Source organism: Chelonia mydas, chromosome 3 (assembly GCF_015237465.2).
Source record: "Chelonia mydas isolate rCheMyd1 chromosome 3, rCheMyd1.pri.v2, whole genome shotgun sequence".
Classification (NCBI taxonomy): domain Eukaryota; kingdom Metazoa; phylum Chordata; order Testudines; family Cheloniidae; genus Chelonia; species Chelonia mydas.
Window position 1 is genome coordinate 163,384,564 of NC_057851.1, and position 18,940 is coordinate 163,403,503.

General features: G+C 40.9%; 1 protein-coding gene across 8 annotated transcripts in view; it reads right to left on the reverse strand.

The window, feature by feature from the left end:
* The window catches only part of HHAT (hedgehog acyltransferase), a 322,110-nt gene that overhangs the window by 301,964 nt on the left and 1,206 nt on the right, over positions 1-18,940 (reverse strand). For 7 of the 8 annotated variants that reach the window (XM_043543703.1, XM_037895771.2, XM_037895773.2 and 4 more), the window contains exons 2-4: positions 15,879-16,025; positions 10,051-10,118; positions 265-378 (exon numbers count right to left, since the gene is read on the reverse strand). In XM_043543703.1, coding sequence (XP_043399638.1) covers positions 265-378; positions 10,051-10,118; positions 15,879-15,969 — 273 coding nt within the window. In that variant the 5' untranslated portion in view covers positions 15,970-16,025. The remainder of the gene's footprint in view (positions 1-264; positions 379-10,050; positions 10,119-15,878; positions 16,026-18,940) is intronic. The other variant, XM_043543704.1, reaches the window with a different exon arrangement.

Sequence of the window (18,940 nt, forward strand, 5' to 3'; positions counted from 1 at the left end):
AACGATAGGCCCAGTTCTCTCAACCTTACTCACAATGAGGTGTGCTTTATTTATGTTGATTTAAATGGGACTGCTTCCTCATTTGAGTAAAGGTGGCAGAACTGGGCCATAAATAATTATATCTCCTAGATACAACTTGTCAGAATTTTTCATTCTACAGAATATACTTTTCAACAATTTGTAATATAAGTGTTCTATTTTCCAGGTCTCACAGCTAACTGAACAAATATAAGGTGCACTCCTGCAAAACACATGCATTCATACCTTTTCCATAAAGAGCCTTGACATCTGAGATACCATTAGATGGCCAAGGAGAAGCCATATTATACGTTCCTTTCCCCATTCCATCCAGAAGCTCCACTCAAAGTCTGTGGGATCCTAGAATACATAGTGAATTGACTGATACATGTTTCAAAACTGGGTGCGGTGAGCGAGTGTACTGATGAAACAGAGGGAAAGGTTTGAATAGAACACAAAGGTTTATGATCCAATACCACAGAGTGTCGTCTGAAGGGAATCTACACATATTGTTAAAGTAGCAGGGTCAGATTTTCTGAGGTGATGAGCATCCATAATTCCAAATTATTTCAATTTGTTTAAAATTTGTGGAACCATTTCTATTGGTCTTATATCTTGTAAAACCAAAATTTGGGGCCAAATTTGATTTGATGGTGACCCTCCTTTAATTTTCCCACCAAAGCATCAAACATTTTCAAACTATAAAAGATACGCACAAGCACATAAATACATGTATCATCTCAGCACTGAAAAATGTAGATACAAGTGAGGAAGCACAGACTCAGCACAGAATAAGATTCCTGATTTTAAGGGCTCTCTCTCTATTCATCAGTATTTACTGAATACCTACGTGGTATGTTCACAGTAATGAGATTTCTCCAGGAGGCCTGTCAGAAACAATATGACAGTCCTCCACACAAGGATTATCAAATGGAATTTTCAAACTACAGTAGTACGTGGCTGTTTACCAGTATCTGAACACAAGAGGACAATAGTGTGGATTTCAACTATGCAGCAAATAACTTGCTTTAAACTAGATTATGTTACTATCCAGACCTTAGTGCAACTGTATACTTTGCAGCTTTGGTGCCATGCCCAGTGCACCAGGCAGCAGAATTGAGCTAGCATGAGGAAAGAAGTAATCTGCGTGGTAAAAAGGAGGTGCAGATGACTTTCCCGCACGGAGCAAGGAAGAAAACCACAGAAGGAATTATAATTGAGTCTGGACTGTTCCTGGGGCAGAACAGCTATGCACCACCCTTACTCATGACAAAACAAAGTTTCAGACTAACTCAGAGCAACACATTAGCTTTAGCTTAATTCTGTTTAATCACTCTGATGATATTCCAATATTTGAATAATTTTTAATTTTATAAAATGCCCTGATCCAAGAAAATGCCTGATAATGGTTTTTACATGCAATTTTGGCTCCTAGCCTCCCACCCAGATTTGATCACAACCAACACTTTTTTGAAACAACCTGTTTTCCTAAGTCCTGAGACATGCTCATACTACTGATCATAGTGTTTCTTGCTGAATTCACCAGCTTCAGTGGGACTACTCAGGGTAGTAAGCACTATATGCTCATGCTAAGTGAAGAAAGAGAATTTCATAAGGCAGCACAAAGAACAATCTACACAAGCTTCTACCTAGACCAAGAAAATTGCATACAAAATTTTCAATAAACTGAAAGTTAATATGATTCTAAATAAGAAACTGCAAAACTTCCACTAGAAGGCTCATCAACCACAAAATATTGCAGCAGATCATAGTGACTGTTTTCAGGGACACTCCTGGAATCGCAGTACAAATCACACCAGGATAAACTCCAGATCAATTTCCTGAAGCAAAATCCCACTCAAGCTTTTAGCTTCAAAAAAATATTACATAGCTCCTTCCCCACCCTGTGATTTGTTATCCCTGATATTCCAGTCTCTCCTCCAACTTTCCCACCATTCTCAATCATAGAACACAAGCCAGTCAACTAGAGCCAATTCTAATACTTCAGGATGGTGGTGAAGCACTGGAATGGGTTACCTAGGGAGGCAGTGGAATCTCCTTCCTTAGAGGTTTTAAAGATCAGGCTTGACAAAGCCCTGGCTGGGATGATTTAGTGGGGACTGGTCCTACTTTAAGCAGGGGGTTGGACTAGAAATCCTGAGGTCCCTTTCAACCCTGATATTCTATTCTTCTATAATTCTATGATTAACTTTTCAAGGAAGACAGGCTCATTCTTTTTCTACCTGAATGTTTTGAATTAGCTATTTGAGACCCAGTCCTGCAAGCCATCCCTTTAATTCAGTCTGAAGCAAATATGAGGTCCAGGCTTGAATGGGCCCGTAAAACTGGAGTACTGCCAGAGACGCCATTGAAAACTGCTAGTATTCCAGAACCACACCCTAGTGAGGCTCCTATTTTGAATGACCTGCCCTCAGTGTAGGGCTCTCTGTTCTGCCACATTTTGTATCATTACCAGCTTTTGAAGAACATATGTGTAAAAACCACTCTGAATATCACATCTCCCCCCACCTGTCCAGACCACACATATTTAAAAGACTAAGCCATTTCAACAATGGGAAAAAACAGCCTACATCGGGGTTCTCAGACTTTTTCTTTCTGAGGCCCCCCACAACATGCTATAAAAACTCTAGGGCCCAGCAGGGAGAGGGGAGCGCTCAGGCATAGGTGTAGTTTGACTTCTATTTTGGGTGGGCAAGGGCCAGGGGGCTCAAGCCAGCTCCACACAGCGGAGTCTGGGGAAGAAGCGCCACCTCCACCCCCGACTCACCTCAGTAGGCCACCCAGCTTGTCTGGGATGTGAGGGAGGCAACCAAACATTATAACTCAAAGGTGGGGGGCTCAGCTCAAAAAGTTTGAAACTTTGAAACCTGCACCACCTATTCCCTCCTCAGGGAGGACTTCAGAGAGGCTAATATAGATGGGGGAGCCTGTCATGGGGTCAGCCTCCAGCAGCAGAACAGGCATGCCTGTCTCTGGTTCCCCTCCTTCAGAGTCCGCAGTAACTCGACACAAGCTTCCTTGCCTCAACAACACCCCTCCTGGGTTCCAGTTTATTAAAAAAACAGTCTGAATGGTCCAGGACAGAAGTCCCAAAACATAGTCCATTTATCACCCCAACGCATGCAGTCCTTAAAATCCCAAGATATCTAGTCCCTCAATGCCTCTCATGCTACACTCCATCTTCTGTCTCACCTGGGCTCTCTGGTGGTCCTCTCTAGTCCTTCTGCCAGCCCTTCCAGCTGGAATGCAACCCTGCTCTTCTCAGCAGGAACCCCCACAGCCTCACTGCTGGGAGCTCAGCCTCTCCAGGGGAGCATCCCTCACTTCCTCTGGTCTTTTAACCTTTTTGCTCCAGAGAAGCCAAGAGGTAGGCCCTTCCACTGTTCCCCTGACTCCAGCCCTCTCTGTCCTTCATCAGCTTCAGCTTCAATGTCAGCAGGCAACTCCCTCTGCTGCTGTCTGGCCTTCAGCCCTGGCTCTCAGGCATGGGAAGGTCAGCCAGCAAACCCCTCTGTTGCTGTTCTACCTACAGCCTTCCTCCAGGAACCACCTACAGCTTCCTTAAGAGACCTCCTACAGTCTCCTCGTTTCAGGCAGCTCTCACCTGCTCTATGGCCCAGGTGCCATTTTTTAAGCCCAAGTGGGGTCAGTGGACCAGTCACTATTAAGAGACCCACTGTCACCCTCTGACGGAGCCAAGCAATGTTTGAAAGAGCTTGTTTTGCAGATAGCCTTATTTCAGCTTTAGGTTCATTTTCCAGGGAACACCCATTAAACACAAGATTCTCTGAAGAAATTTATTTCAACACCCAGCGCAATCCTTACTGCTAGTCCAGTGGTTTTCAACCTTTTTTCAATTGCGGACCATTAAAAAATTTCAAATGGAGGTGCAGACCCCTTTGGAAATCTTAGACATAGTCAGTGGACCACAGGTTGAAAACCAATGTACTAGAAGTAGTCCTGCCAGAAATCTCTCCACACGACTAGTGTTTAAGATTTCCAGCTTTTTCACTGACCAAGGGTGACAATTTTAAGTCACAAATACAAAATTAATAAAAATTCATTTTTGAACAGATTGAGACTTGGGCTAGGTGCATGCACAGAGGAGTAAGAACCCATCTTACATTGTTAAGTGGGTTACCCTGCACTTGGGTCCAGGCACACAGGATTAAGCTATGTTCTTGCTTACTCCATCCCTGGAGCAGCTGGGCAGGGAGGGATAGAGGAATGGTCAGAGCCTGGTCTTCCTCCCACTTCTCCCTGGCCTGTACAGATATCTATCTAAGGTTCTTATATGACCTCCATCACCATAGTACCAGAGCACCTCAGAATCTTTAATATATTTATCCTCACAACACCCCAGGAGGTAAGGTAATGAAATGTTAACATCCCCATTTTACAGGTGGGAAACCAAAGCTCAGAGAGATCAAGTGACTTACCCAAGGTCACGCAGGAAGTCTGTGGTGGACTTGACCCCTGGTCTCCCCACTTGTCAGCTAGTGTCCTAACCTCTGGACCATCCTTTCTCTCTGTTTAGCCAGTGAGGCCCTGATCCTGCAATCAGTTCCATACGGGCAGAGCCCAAACCCTGCGCTGAGTCCTGTTGAGTTCAGTGAGGCTCCACGGAAGCACACAGGTCCACATGCACAGAACTGTTTGCAAGACTGAGACTTTAGTCCCCAATCTCACAAAAACTTAGCCATGTGATTTACTTTATGCCCTATGAGCAGTTCCACTGAATAGTCAATGGGATCAGGGCCAGAGTTTGTTTCCTCTGTTGGGTGTGTGGGTCACAGAAACAGGGGAAAGAAAGTCATCCAAAATAATAGGAAAATGTGAGCATAAAGCCACAGTAATAGACTGGGGCACTGAGGTGCAGGTACAGTACCTCAAACTACTTTTAACTACTTTTTTTAGACTGCCTAGTTTTTAAAGTTACTGGTGTCCCTTTGAGCTCTTCCTTGCCTATTAGTTGAGAATTGTCCTGAACACTAAGACTGAATACATCCTCAATGCTCCCAGTCTCTATTGATTCAAAGCTGACACACTCAAATCTCTTACAGATCTCTGGTCTTGCTCCTGGCCCGGTTCCCCCATAGGATCAGAATGCAAAGTATAATCACCTTTATTTCTTGATATTAAAAAAATATTCTTGGTCTATTCTTAACTAATACTGTGATTTCACTGTGCATTATTACTCTATTTCTGCTGACCTTTGAAAAAGTAGAAATAGATTTATTTCCATGCACTGTTAAGTTCAAACTGGGGAATCAACTGCTTTTATACTGCTTATCTGAGAGTTAATAAGAGACTTGCATTTATATGTTCCAATTTACAATTGCAGCTTTCTGTGAAGATAAGAATTTGTATTCTGCAGCTGTGGCTGCAATGGCCTCTGTTTTTTGTTGTATTGTGTCAAGTTCTTAACATGTCAGGTAAGAAATCTAACCAGGAGAAAGGAACAGAAACAATGTTAGCAGGTAAAAACACAAGCTCTTCATGTTAATAAGAGCATCTCAACTAACTTATCCCCTTAAACTTTACACCTTCTAGTCTCTGGGTCCTAATCTCATTTATTTACTCTTAGTTCCTACATGACTGGAGGAGTCAGGATTTTGCCCTTTCAGCATCTTAAATAAACATCAGCATGAGGATGCATAGAAGGGTCTTGTTAAAGGTGTATTATATTACAGTTCTGTATATGGACTTGAGAGTCAACTCCAATTTACAGATAATGAGATCTTGACCTAAACACAAATGCACAATTTAAACAAGCCCTTACTCAGCCCTTACTCAGAGCACAAACAACAATGTCCTCAGTTGATGCTATGCCAAAAATTGCAACTACCTAAAGGCTGCATTAAAAACAACAACAAGTAACAAGAAACAAGAAACACACAAAAATTGGGGGAAATGAAACAGGGAAACTTCTTTGGAGCAGCAAGAACAATAGGAATAAGGGCATCTCTTCTCTTTTCTGTAACCCCTACGGAAGAGATGTGTCTACAGCCAGGTCCACACTACAAAGTGTTCTCAGAATGGCTAGGTCAGTCACTGGTGTGGAACAAACTACACCCAATAGCCAACACAGCTATGCTAGCAAAATCCCCAGCATAGACACAATTATGCCAGCAGAAGAATGCTTCTGTCGGCATAGCTAATGTCATTCAGAGAGATAGCATTACTGTACAGAATAACTTCTTCTGTCAGCATAAACTGCATCTACACTAAGGGGCTCCTCTGGTATAACTGTATCAGTATAGCTTTATCGTCAAAGCCCATGTCATGCAGACAAGGCCTACATGTCTCTGTTCCTAAAAGCCAAATCCTGAACCCTCTCCCATACCCACAGCATTGAGGACTCTAAACACAGTGGAATGTTAAATAGTCAGTATAATACATACATAACCTATAGATCACGCTACAATCACATATAGCTTCTTCTGCAGAAACAAACGTCTTATGCTGATGTAAACAGCACGAATCAGAGGAAGAATCCCTGCAGTGACAGATTGTGTTGGCAGTATCCAAAGAGAGCAGAGCATGGAGAAGACAGCAAAAGCTGGCAGTGCCACAAAGCACATGCCTTTAATGAAGGACTAATTTTGTAATATACAGATGCTCCTAATTCAGAAAAAAGTATTGCAATGTACTCTACATGGAGTGACACCTTAAAACAATGCAGAAACTGAAACTGGTGCTGAATATGGCAGCTCATTTGTTAAGCAGGGCATCTGGCTGGGAGCACATGACACCGGTGCTCTGGGGTCCGCTAGCTGCCTAGTGGTCTCCAGGTGTAGTTCAAGGTGTTGGCCTTCACCTATAGAGCTCTAAATGGCCTGGAACCAGTCCATATGAGGGATCACCTCTCTCCCTGTGCCATACTGGCATAGCTATGGTCAGCAGGGACACTCAAGCTGGATCCACCTCATTATTAAAGAGAAGGAGCTGCTGGTCACGACTGTGGATCTTGCTCCCCATTTGAAACAAAGCAGTTTGGAGTTGAAACCTTCTGGGCACAATGCAAAAACCATTTGTTTGACAGGTTCTGGGGGAAGGTTGAGAACATGTTCATGGCAGGGGAAAAGGAGGTGTAAGGGGCTCTTCTGTTCCTTTAATTTATGGGCTGGCTAAATTAATCTGATACCTGTGTACAAGTATTTCATGATGCTGGGTGCTCAGCACTGCGTTACTCTAAGTATTATGACACCTGCAGCTTTTGTCTGAGCATTTACTGTCATTTAAATCTGAAGAAATAAAGCAGCACTCCTTGCAGAAGGTGAGCATGGACCACGTAAGCCCTTGGCACAGAGTGATTTCACCCAAAGGCAGTATTAACTTGACTTTATCGATCTTTGAGAGCAGTGTATTAAACATGAAGTGCGGACAAGAGTATGAGGACCACTATGCAATGAGGGTGTGGCCACGAATAGGTCAGGCCCAACCTTTAGGATCTGCATTTTTTAAAGAGGGGTGAGAAGCCCTAATATTAACAGAAATGTTTTCAGATTTTTAAATACTTTGTTCCTAGCTGGTAATTCAGGCAGCCTCCTCATGTCATGGCACAATGGCTCATTGGCTTAGCAGCAGCCCCTGTGGCTGTCACACAGACATGAAGCTCCTATTATTTTCATGTGACTTTGTTCCTACTGTTAACAAGGAAAAGGCTAATTTATGTTCAGTGATATCCCTACCTATATGCCAAACCATGTTACATGATTAAATGTGTTAAAAAAAACCTAACAATTAGTCAGTCAATCTAAAAAAATTGTTACAAGTAGCCTGAATTACTACATCAGCACCTGAATGCCCCAGTCTATTACTGTGGCTTTACATTCACATATTCCTATTGTCAAAAATGATTCTCTCTCCCATTACTGGGTGAAAGATCTGCACAAACAACAGAGAAAACTAACTATGGCCCCAATCCCACAAAGATTTATGCACATGCTTAACATTCTGCTTTTTGAACTGCTCCCATTGACTTCAATGGAATTGGTCATAGGACACAAAACAAACCAGGTGTCTTAAGTTTTTGCAAGATTGGGGTCTGAGGCCTCAATCTTGCAAACAGCTCTATGTGTATACACCCACGTGCCTGCACAGAGCCTCTCTGAACCCAACAAGGCTCCATGCAGGCACTGGAGTCTGCTCATGTAGAACAGACTGCAGGTTCAGGGCCCACCTGACTAAGAGAAGAAGGATGGTCCAGTGGTTAAGGTACTAGCCAACAAGTTGAGAGACCTGGGGTCAGGTCCCTGATCCACCACAGACTTCTTGTGTGACTTTGGGCAAGTCACTTAGCTTCACTTGGTCTCAGTGCTCCATCTGTAAAATGGGGATAACACTTCTCTACCACACAGGGGTGTTGTGAGGATAAATACATTTCAGCTTGTTAGCTGCTCAGATACTACGGTTATGGGGGCCATATAAGAGCCTAAGATAGACAGAACAATGTAAACAATGAGGAAAAATACACATTTTTTTCTTTTCTCTATCTCAGCTAAAATAATATTTGGCTTTACTTGTAATAGTAGTAGAAAATTTTCAAAAAGAAGTGTGATTTTTAAATTAACAGTGTTTCTTTAAACATTTATGCTGCAAAAATTATTACCCAGCAAGCTAGACTGAAAACCAGTGTAGGGTGACCCGGATGCTCAAATATAAATTCAGGAAATTCATTAACAGAATTATACGATGGGGCTGCCTGCAATCGCGAGGGGCTGGACTTGATATCCCTTCCAGTCCCACATCCTAAGAAAAGCCATTATCCAAACAATCAAATGACAAGCAAAAAGGAAAAGCGCAGCTGGGGGTGCACAGGGAGGCCAATGCTTTTTAGAATAAACATTGACACCAGAGATTAAGTGATTCTGCTGCTAATATGTACCAAAGGACAGCAATCAAGAGAAAAACTATAATACGAATTTCTAGATCATGTCACAAAGCACCAGGTAAGCCATTTTTCCTCTTGAGGGATGGAAAAACTCGGGAGATCAAATTAATTTTTTTTTACACTATTGATTGAGCTTGCAATTCTAAATCAGTATCCAGGACTGGCAAATATCTCCTTTTGCAAATGTTTTATGTATTCCATGCCTGCCACTGAAAATGAAGTTGGAGAGGCAGGGCATGGAGAGGAAAGTGTGCTAGTAATGGACCACTTTTAACTTATTTATTTTGATTAAAAACATTGGGCCAGAATTCCTTCCCTCCCACCGTGAAACCTGTGGGAAGAGCTGAATGGAAGGAATCCTCCTGTCACACTGGAGGATGCACTTTTCTATGTATTTTTACGCGTAGAAAAGATGCTTTACATCATTTTAGAGATTTTTTAATATAGTATATTTATACTTATTAGTTTCTGTTCCTCTGAGTTCTGTGTTCTTGGACTCAAAGTATTAAAGGTACCTGGCTTTACAGAGGGAGGGAGGCAAATAATAGGCTCTATAAAAATCTGAGTTACTCTTTAAAACACCTCTAAAATAATACTCAGTTGAGGAAAGGGAATACATCTTACAACACACAATAATTCACAGAATATAGCAATCCAGGGATCAGCAACTTTTGGCACGCAGCCCACCAGGGTAAGCCCCCTGGCAGGCCGGGCAGTTTGTTTACCTGCCACGTCCGCAGGTTCGGCCGATCGCAGCTCCCACTGGCCATGGTTCACTACGTCAGGCCAATGGGAGCTTCCAGCAGCCCCCATCGGCCTGGAGTGGCAAACCGCGGCCAGTGGGAGCTGCAATTGGCTGAACCTGCGGACACAGCAGGTAAACAAACCGGCCCAGCTTGCCATGGGGCTTACCCTGGTGGGCCGTGTGCCAAAGGTTGCCGATCCCTGTAGTAATCTGTGGCAAGTGTTCTGCCTAGGAGCAGAACATTCTTTAATACAGTAATCATAAAAGTTGGTCACAATACACTTGAAGAAGACTTCCACTGAATTGCTAGGGATATGAACTTACACGAAGCTTACAAACGAAAATGATCAGTAATATTCATTGACCTTACCTTTTTAAGTCCCCAAAACAGAGTATCTTTTTCCAGTTCAAATTCTCTTTCAAGTTCCTCTTCATATTCTGCCAAGAATAATACCTCCATTAATAACATCTCACCAAAAAAAATAAAGAGTGAATGGGCCTGCAGTGTTCGTTTTTAAACAGTATGAAATGCTGTGTGTATGTTTTTCAGGTAGATACAAAGAAAGTGGGAAGAGAGGTTCTTTATGCAGGAAGAAATCAAGAAGGGTAAGGAGGGCAGAATCCACCCCCAATCTTTAGGTCTGAACAAAATAGTCACTACTGTAGTCCCTGGTCTTTGATCCTTGCACATGCCCAATTTCTGGCTGATGTATGCGTACAATCATGGACCACTGATGCTATCTCTGTCCCAACCCTGCATTTGATCCATGCAGGGCTGGCATGCAGAGTAACCCAACTCCACCATACATTCAGCATGCTGTGAGTTTCCATGTACTGACTGCAGCCACCCAATCCTCATATAGCGGAGCACACTGTTCTGCTGAGTTGGAAGTCTTCCACAGCCTTTCATCCTTAATGCATGTTTTATTCTATTTCTAAAGAAAACAAAGCATGAAAACACATTGGTTCATGGTCTGTTTCAAGTGCAGACAATCACTTCCATGACCAAAATCTAAGCACCAGCGTGATACTATGCTGACCAGTGTAGAAAAAGATGAGAGTAGGCAGGGGAAGGATTTTTTGTCTTATATAAACAAACTAAGTATCACCACAATTGATTATTTAAGATTAAATACATATACATACACGCACACATACACATACCCCTCCCTAAACACTATTTAAAGTATGAACTATTCAGTCATTGGTCACAAATACCATCAGAGACCTCGTTTAAAAAAAAAAAAAAAAAAGGTGGAGGGACATATATTCTGCAAAAAGCAGATATAACACATGAAATATCTAGCAGGTTCAGTTGAACTATTCCCACAAGTGCATCCCAATCAAACTAACTGTCCTCAAAGCCCACTTCAGATTCTGGCTGGTGAGAGGCTGCCTCAGAAATTCAAGTGTTTAAATATGCTTAGTTGAGAAAAAGCTTGAAGTGAAAGGCTAAATCCCTGATGAATCACACCTCCGCTTTTCTGTGAAACTTCAATATCTGTCTAAAGTTCAAGTTTCTGCCTCTGACTTTGTGACACACAAGATAAACTGGGGCGTGAGGGGGAGATGTAGTCTTTTCTTATCTAGGAAAATTTCCCTCTTAACTCTATGTATCAGGGGGTAGCCATGTTAGTCTGTATCTACAAAAACAACAAGGAGTCCGGTGGCATCTTAAAGACTAACAGATATTTGAACATAAGCTTTTGTGGGTAAAAACCTCACTTCTTCAGATGCAACTCTAAGGCCCTCCTAATCCAGTACTACCGGGTACAGAACACCTATGAAGATACTTTTACAGGTTGTACTGGAATGGGAGCAAGCTTCTGTAGAAGCAACATTGGAAACGTGCTGTTCCAGAGGTATACACAAAACCTGTCTTCCTATAACGATAATGCTTAGTATTTAGACAGCACTTTATACGTTCAAAGCACTGCATAGTCATTAAGGTCTTAATTAATCAGTTCTTGCAACAACCCCCTTATTTACAAATAGGAAGACAGACAGAAAAGTGACAGAACCTCAAAGCTACAGATCAAGTAAGTGAAAGAAGCAGGATTAGAAGCCATTCTAGTGAAACACATCAGCTTCCATTTGTTAAATCAATTTAATTAACTGACGAGACCTACAGTGTTGACAGCATTCTCTTCAAACAGCTTCCCTATGATCTTCAGTGGTTTCTATTTCACCTTTTAATTACATCATATTCAGACTCCTAGAGAAACCACGACGGAATAGATTATCTTTTTCCAAAACTGCAATTATGGTCAAAAGTTACATTGCCCACTACTTGGCCATTAACTGTGCACACAGCTGGCCTGTGTAACTGTGTGATCTTCTCATTGCTATCCTTCTTCTTCCCCCTATTGTTTGTTGCATCTTGTCTTAATTTATACCCTGATCCTGCCAACTGCTCCAAGCAGGTGAACTCTTGTGCCCTTACAAAGCCTCTAGCCAATAAAGCTTTGTGTGCAGGCAGGGGTCTACTCACACAGAACAGCTTGCAGGGCAAGGGCATTAGACCGTGAGTTGTTCAGAGCAGGGATCTCATCTTCCTGTATGTTTCACAATTGGGTGCTGATGCTGATTGGGGCTCTGGGTGCTACCATAATAGAAATAATAAATTAGAATAATAATTAAACAGAAAGTAAAGATTAATTGGTACCGTAGCAATTCACAAAGCAAGTCCTGGTCTACCTGAAGTTAATAAAGAGGCAACAAAAACACTCAACATAATATTAGCAAACAAGAGAGAAAACAGCATGGTTTTATTTTAACCTCCAAGACCAGAAAAGCCGTCCATGGGGCACATTCTGAACGCAATAGCAAAGGATTTAATTAAGTCTTGGCTAGTTTTCACTATCTTTCCATACAAAAGATTTTGGTGCTAGGAATTATTATCAAAAATGAAATTCTAATGCTATGATATAGGTTGGGTTTATTTTACTAATTATAAAATGTAAAGCATATACTGGTCTTCATTTCCAGTTTTTTTAAGCCTGTTTGATATCTCCCTCTAGTGGGAAAAATAAGACACGAGACTTTTATATGACACTGCAATAAAAATAACGATGATCTTGTAAGCCTTTTCAGAGAATATTATGAAGAATCAGTTTTTTTAAAGTGCTTCAGTTTACCATCTTGACCTACCACCTTACCATCAACTAGACCCTGCACACTCTTACACACAAGCTTCACCTTATTCATGTGAGTAGTCCCATTGATATCAGTGGAACTACTCTGATGAACAACATTAAGCACAGGAGTAAATTCACAAGACTGAGGCCTTACATAGCATAAAATGCATGACTGATTAAAATGCAGTATCATTCAAGATTTATTTCTCTATAGCTATTTCCCCTAACCAGGAGTTACTTTTTAACCATTTAACTGTAAATTTGTTTACATTAAAATACCCAAAATATAGGAGCCAAATCATATTTATTATTTCTAAATGTTAAAACTGTACCCATCACTTGTCTCTGAGTGCACATACAACTCTAGATAATAGAAACGCAACATAAAGATAGCTAAAAAATAAATTTCCCTCATAATATATGAGAGTATAAGTACATCTTTCTCAAGTGCTCATATAAAAGCTTTCATGGGCAGACGCTGAAAGTTAACAGAAGACATTAATTACTGGGTTCACTGTCGTCTGCTGAAAAAACCCACTCACCCTTCCCAAGGTATTTAAACCTTAAGGATTCTTTAGTTTCACTAACAAAGAAGCAGGAGTAAGGAAACTGACCATCCACTCTCCTATCTACCAGGGAGGTTGGGGCTCCAGGAGTTTTTATATTAAAATCCTTCTTGTTCTAGTTTCATGAAGTGGTTTTCAAAACTGATCAGAGAAGAAAAATGACTAAAAATGAGACCACTGCTCATTACTGTCAGTTGGTTGATTTCCCCTGCACACAACGGAATTTAAGCATTATTCCGCTCTCACATAAAATGGTTTCAATTTTAAATTGGAAAAAACAAGCACACCAATGAACAAAAAGAAATCATACACCTCATGCACCAAGGGGTTGATGAAGCAAATGGATAACAGGGTTTCCTAAATACAAAAATCCCTGTGAAAAAACAGTAATAGCAGCAATATTGCAATCTGTCAAATCTATTTCGTTAGTTCCAGCAATTCATAGAGAAACCTCACTCACTCTTTGTGCAACTGGATACATTGTGGAAGACTTGAAAAATGTTTCCTTGTTCAGAAGCAAGTAGGTGAGTACAGCTGTGAATGAGTATTATTCCAAGGGTAGAGCATGTCAGATGACACATTCCAGAACATCAAACCCAGAAAGGCCAATAACAAACTTATGTGCAATGGAACATTTTTATGCCAGTTCAAACTGCGAGTCCCACAAAGTCCATTGAATTTTTGCAGCAGCTCACTTAAAGATAATAGTAAAGGGAGCAGGTGGTTTAACATTGGCCACTACGTCCTTTAAATGCCTTCCTTATCCCTTTCACAGGTCAGAGGTCATCTGAGGAGCTTTTACCTTCAACCAGTCTCTTCTGGAGCTGAGGACTGGAGGCCTCTCTCCTCTCTGGTTTGCCACCAACTGTACTATGCTCTCACCTTTTAAGCGCCTCTCTCATCTTTCAGCAATATGGCAGGGTGGAGCTGACTGAGCTACCACTAGCTTGTTAGCCTTAATTTGCTCAGAATGTGATTTGTATACCCCCATCACAATGGGAAATAGGGACAGTTGAGTTGGCAGGAACAACAGTGAATGAAGAATTAATTATAGACAAAAGACCTCAATCTGCAAAGATAACGATACTGCAAAGACTTAAGTACATGGTCAATTTTACATACTATGAGTAGTCCCACTGACTTCAGTTGAACTATGCCAATGGAACGACTCACCATGTACAAAGTTAAGCACATTCTTAAATGTTTTCCTGGACTGGGGTACAGACAGGCATGTATGAAAGACATTGGCATTGATTTTACAATACACTGTGCAAAATTTCAGGCTAATAGTAAAGATATAAGGAGGGAGATGACAATGAAACTACAGAAGAAATAGAAGCATTCCTGAAATATTCTATTCTGGCATTTTGAGAGGGAGAAAGTCCTGCAGCTGCAGTATTTATTGTATTGTAGTAAAAAAGGGATTATTAAAAAGTCCTACGCAAACGTTGTTTCAGACTATTATATACAGCAACGTTTGTGGCATGTGTCCAGCGTTACATGACTGATGCTATAACAGCTTCTGTGCTGGAGCTGAGAGGCAATTCCTTTTGGTATACCTAACTCACAGATCTATATGGGCTACCTGTCAATTATGTACTCCTTCCCAGGCATGGAACAGTTTGCCCCTCAGGTATGAAGCACTGACAGGAGAACACCATTAATTTGAGGGATTACTCTAAGAGCAGGACATTTTATGAGAGAAAAATATAATCCCCTTTCCTCACTAATTCTGCAATTTTTGAATTAGATTGGGCAACTCTCACTAGGGAGCATTTACTCACATGACCTCAACAGGCTTCCGATCAGGTCCAATGAGCACAAGTGTTTACAAAACTGAGGACTGAGTGACTTGCCCAAAGCCACAGGAATAAAGTGTCAGAGAGTAGAACTCAAAAGCTCCTGGATTTTAGTCCTGCGCCCAGACCACTCCTGACTCTCACAATTTTAATATGGGTCCTGATCTTGCAAACACTTGTGCATATGCTAAGCTTTAAGCACATCTATAGACCCATTGATTTTAACAAGACTACTCACAGGCTTAAAGTTAAACACTTGTGTAAGTATGCAGAAGATCAGGGCCTTATTTCTCAGACGAAATACACTACAAAATTATAAAGAAAAAACATATTTATTCCCATACATAGAATATTTATAATTTAATCTATTAAAGACAATATATATATTAATGGCAAGTGTCAAGATACCCCTTTCCAACTGTCCTCCAAATACCATAAACACCAGCTCTGAATAAGCTTTGACAAAAGACTCCTTGCACAGCTTGCCCCTCCTGCTATTTATTTGTATACTGTTGGTTCTCAGCTAGAGAGAGGATATAGGTACCTTCAGTTCAAAAGTCTCAGAGGGAAACGCTGCTGGAGCCTGCCTGGAAAATAAACTAATGCATTAAATAAAGCTAGCCAATAACTGACTAGCATGAACCTCAAAGGCAAGAAGCAATACAAAAAAATGAAATGGCAACCTTACAGACTTACCTCTGGAGACTCTGTATACCTCACAGAAGGAATAAAAGTGGAAGCCCAATGAAAGAAGCAGGTAAAGAAACATTTCCCATAGTGGCAGCATTACTACTTGTAACGTAAGTTTCTCTGGTCTCCAGATGATGTCCCTGTTGTTAACTTCTAAAAAACAGTAAGCAAAATTATACAAAGTAGTTCAGTATGGTGTGTATTTAATAGCAACAACCAGGGACATAATGCAACAAAGACATATATATTTTTGGTGACCAAGTGACATATTCTGCAGTTTTCTGAATCCTTGCATCGTTTTATATTCAGTATGAGAAAATGGCAGGGCACACCCACCAACCCAAAATGTCAGTTTGGAAATCCTTTCTTCCGGTCAAGTCCTCACTCACATGCTACATGTTGGGAGTGGATGAGCCTTTCCAGAGCAACTATTCTTGGGCTTCAAGCTGAAACTTACAAAGCCTCTCAGTGTTCTGGCCACTTGCTTTCAAAGTAACAACATAACTAACAAAGTTTATTTTTAATGCTGGCTTTTTTTTTTTTTTTTTTGCTTTTCAAAAGGATTAATGTGGGAAGTTACTATCAGTCATTGCCTTTCTATACAAAACAGGCCAATGTATGGTATTTTATGTACAACATAAAAAATAAAATATTTAAATCTTACTTTCAATTCAATCAAATACAGGAATCCATCAACTAAATTCCATACCAGAAGTATGCCATATAAAACAAGAACGGATTTGAGTGATAAGGCTAATCATGATACTTTTAGGACCATGAAGTTTAAAAAAATCCATACATACATAGGAAGAACTATGCCATGATCGGGGCTTCACCCACACATATGATATTGCAGGATCAGGGGGTTCCGAATTCTTTAAGAGAGAGCATATGTTCACTATTAAATACTCCCAGCACAAAGCTTTAAAATGTATTGTATAGTAACAGCACTTCAAAACAGCTCTATGTAAAATCAGATCATAGCACAGTGCCCTGCTGTGTAATGGGTATATTGTTTCTACTACATTCTGAGGTGGAATTTAATAAGGGGCATTTTCTCTTTTCAAGGGCCAAACAGAATAAAAGCATATCCAACATCTGTGTTGCAACAGACTTCAGACAGAATAATAAGGTTTCTGCACTGTGGATGCTGAACCTACCTTTTACTGTATCCCACCTATATTTATCGATTACATAGTTAGCGGTACCTTTTTCAAACTTTTTGATGTTTCAAAATTCAGAATAGTTTTCACGCTGCTAAGGCACTCTCAGCTGAAAACACTGGACTATCATAAATCCAGTCTGATATACTGTGATCTGAAGTACCTATAAGATAATTATCAATCCCTCTTGGGATTTTTTTGGGTACAGTTCTCTTACTGTTTTCTGAGCTAAGACTGCTACATTTGACATTTTTTGCTTTTAAATATTTCTTAAAGTCATAAAGTCTCATTCTACTCTCTAAAGAAGCGCTCAAACTTTTTCATCTTCCTCCCAACTGCTTGATTCTCAGAGTGTTTCATTCTGTAGACACCAAGAACACCACTGCAGGCCTGCGACTCTTAGACATTGGAGGGCTGAAGGCTTAATCCAAAGCTCACTGAAGTCAATGGCAATATTCCAATTGATGTTAAACCTAGTCCTGAAAGAGAATCTCATTCAGATTACTACAACTGATCGTTTGAAGAATCACTTTAGCTCAATATTTAGATCAATTGCTTTTTGAAGTTCTTCCAGAGCAAATCCCAACAGATCAGACTACTCAAATCAATGCCCAGTTTGTTGTTCACACCCCCTTTGTAATGATGCTTTTTAGTAAACCCTTGCTGAAACAGTATGTGTAGTCTTCTCAATATCGAGTGAGAGTCCTAGGCTTCAGTAAGCTTATGCAAGAAAATCCAGTATGGACTGAAGGTCATTCTCAGTGTGCGTGAAGATAACGCAATCATCAGCACACTGAAGACCAGTAATGGACGCTCTGAAGACTTTAGACTTTGAGCGGAGATGTCAAAGATTAAAGAGCTGCCCATCCATTCTGTATTGAATGTCAACTCCACTGGGGAGGTGATCTTTAACGAGGACCAAAATGACTGATAACTAGATGGAAAACTGGGCCATAACATATCCTTGTTTAACCCCAGTTTTGATGATGAAAGGTTCCGTCTCAAGGCCATTACAGAAAACCATGGCAGTCATCTGATCATGGAGAAGCTTTAGGACCTTAATAAATTTTGGAGGGCAACCAAATCTGATTAGTACCTTCCACAGGGCTTTACAATTGACAGTCAGTGGCCTTTGTAAAATCGATGAAAAGCCATGTATAGGTCCTGATTTTGCTCCCGAGACTTTTCCTGGATTTGGCAGGCAGTGTTGTATCGATTGTCCCATGGGATGGTCTAAAACCACACTGAGATTCCAGCAATATTTTCTCAGCAAGGGGAAGTAATTGGTTTAAGAGGATACGGACAAGAATTTCCCCCACTGTAGATAGCAAGGCAAAGCCTCATTAGTTTCCACACTCTAACTTATCTCCTTTCTTAAAGATTGTAACAGCGTTAGCCTCTCTCAAGTCTTCTGGAATCTTCTCATTATACCAGATATGAAGAAAAAGTTTGTGGAGCTTCCCTACCAGTTCTTCACCTCCAAACTTGTAGACTTCAGCTGGTATGCCATCTGGCTCTAATGGTGCGTGTTCAGATGGAAGGAGTATTTTGAGTTACTCCTAAACTGTGAGTCAACTGTCTCTAATGCCACTATCAAATCTATACCTCAACAACATGAAAGAGAATCTCTTGCTGACCCCCTGATCCTCAAAGAACACTAGCCATTCAAATGAGGCACATGGTAAGCTTTTGCAGGACTGGGGCCTTAATTTGTTACAACTTTAAAAGCTATTCTCTTTTGGTTTAAAACAAAACTCTGGATACAAAGAAGGGCTAACACAAGCAAAATGTAAGTTGCGAAGACTCCACAAACTTCTGGTAAATAATCTGAAGACCAAGCATGATTCACTGCAGAATGCCTTAAATAATTTTGAATAATGAATAAATCTGAGAAATTTTCAGTCT